General features: G+C 40.9%; 1 protein-coding gene across 1 annotated transcript; it reads left to right on the top strand.

Moving 5' to 3' along the window:
- The first annotated feature begins 572 nt into the window (after positions 1 to 572).
- On the top strand, positions 573 to 1,514 carry LOC122678178 (olfactory receptor 10K1-like). The gene has a single exon (XM_043878744.1). The coding sequence runs from the start codon at positions 573 to 575 to the stop codon at positions 1,512 to 1,514; it is 942 nt and encodes a 313-aa protein (XP_043734679.1).
- The last annotated feature ends 613 nt before the right edge of the window (positions 1,515 to 2,127 follow it).

Raw genomic sequence — 2,127 nt, 5'->3', positions numbered from 1 at the left:
GCATAATAGGAAAAGTGAAGAGTGTTGCAAAATGCCACAGTTAAGAAGTCTCTCTGTTTTTTTTTTAACCAACTTAGTGACACTCCTTTTCCTGAAAAATAATATTTGCTTAAACTAATGTTATCTGTTCCATCCTTGGCTCATGCTGTCTGAACACTACTCATTCTTTATTCCATAGTCTGATCAAGTTCAAATAGCTAAACTTAACCATCCATATTTTTCACTTTTGGAGAGTTGGCTTCCTTGGGCTTGTAGTGAGCAAAAAAAAAAAAAAAACAAACCAATAATTTGTAATTAAGACACAAGGAAAAAAAATCAGGTAATTCCGATTCCTTTCTTTTATAGATAACATGTTTATAGCCTTGGGGAAAGTCTGCTCCTAGATTGTCAATTATTCTGTTCCATATTTAGCCTTAATTCTTATTTTGGCAGGCTATTTTGGAGGGAATGAATGAGTTCCATCAAACATCTGGAGATGCCTGCCACCTGCAGACTTTGTACTGACTTCCGCATGCCTTTCTCCATCCCTGGATCCTGACCTCTGGCTCTAGCTCTCCTGTATAGCCATGACCATGGAGTGGGCCAATGAGACCTTAGTGACAGAGTTTGTCTTCCTTGGCTTCTCCTCTCTGGCTGGGCTGCAGCGGCTGCTCTTTGCTGTCTTCCTGCTTGTGTACTTGTTCATGCTGGGCACCAATGCCATCATCGTTTCCACCATTGTGCTGGACAGAGCCCTCCACACCCCCATGTACTTCTTCCTTGGTGTCTTCTCCTGCTCTGAGACTTGCTACACCTTCGTCATTGTACCCAAGATGCTGGTGGACCTGCTAGCCCAGAAGAAGACCATCTCCTTCCTGGGCTGCGCCATCCAGATGTTTTCCTTCCTCTTTCTCATTTGCTCTCATTCCTTTCTGCTGGCAGCCATGGGTTATGATCGCTATGTGGCCATCTGTAACCCTCTGCGCTACACAGTGCTCATGGGTTTTGGGGTGTGTGTGGGACTTGTGGCTGCTGCCTGTGCCTGTGGCTTCTCTGTCTCACTGGTCACCACCTCTCTGGTATTTCACCTGCCATTCCACTCCTCCAATCAGCTCCATCACTTCTTCTGTGACGTCTCTCCAGTCCTCAAGCTGGCATCTCACCACTCTTATCTCAGTCAGTTGGTCATATTTGTGCTTGGTGTGTTTGTCTTGGTTATTCCACTGTTACTTATCCTGGTCTCCTACATCCGCATCATCTCTGCCATTCTAAAAATCCCATCCTCTGTTGGAAGATACAAAACCTTCTCTACATGTGCCTCTCATCTCATTGTGATAACTGTTCATTATGGTTGTGCTTCTTTCATCTACTTAAGGCCCAAATCCAATTACTCTTCAAGTCAAGACACCCTGATATCTGTGTCTTATACCATCCTTACACCCTTGTTCAACCCAATGATTTACAGCCTGAGAAATAAGGAATTCAAATCAGCTCTTCAAAGAACAATGGCCCAAACTTCATGTCGTGTTAGTTAAAGAGCCAAGTTTTCACCGTTCAGTTAATCGTATGCCTTTCATGTGACAGATAATATGTGCACTTTCACATAGTTTCTTAATTGAGTGTAGAACACACTACCATAAGGATATTTTGCATATTAGGAGAATGAGGCTCAGAGAAGTTAAGATATTTTGGCTTTCTACCATCAGTGATACTCTAAGAGGTCTATGCAGGTGAGGGAAAGAATCACTCAGTTAAAGAACAAATTTTGTTATATTTCACTGCTATAAAGTTTGATTACTCAAAAACATATACATCAAAAAAGAGGTGAGTAAAGATACATTCAAATTGTGAAATAAAATAAAGGAAAGGATGGGGAATAAGTGTAAATCTATGGCTGATTCAATGTTGTGAAGTAATTAGCCTCCAACTAATAAAAAAATTAAAAAAAAAAAAAAAAGATATGTTTTTTGACTTCACTATACAGGTTGGAGGATTTTAATTCCCCAACTGGGATTGAACAAAGGCCCTCGGCAGTGAGAGAATGGAGTCCTACCCACTGGACTGCTGGGGAATTCTGAAGAAACCTCATTTTTAAATTGAAGTATAGTTGATTTACAAGTAGTGTTAATTTCAAGTGCATACCAAATT

The sequence above is a fragment of the Cervus elaphus genome, chromosome 20 (genome assembly GCF_910594005.1).
Source record: "Cervus elaphus chromosome 20, mCerEla1.1, whole genome shotgun sequence".
Taxonomy (NCBI): domain Eukaryota; kingdom Metazoa; phylum Chordata; class Mammalia; order Artiodactyla; family Cervidae; genus Cervus; species Cervus elaphus.
The sequence above is the reverse complement of the archived record's forward strand: the minus strand, read 5'-3'. Positions and strand labels throughout refer to the sequence as shown.

Bases quoted from the DNA above. Each gene is read 5' to 3' on its own strand.
- LOC122678178 (XM_043878744.1), top strand. From the start codon at position 573: ATGGAGTGGGCCAATGAGACCTTAGTGACAGAGTTTGTCTTCCTTGGC.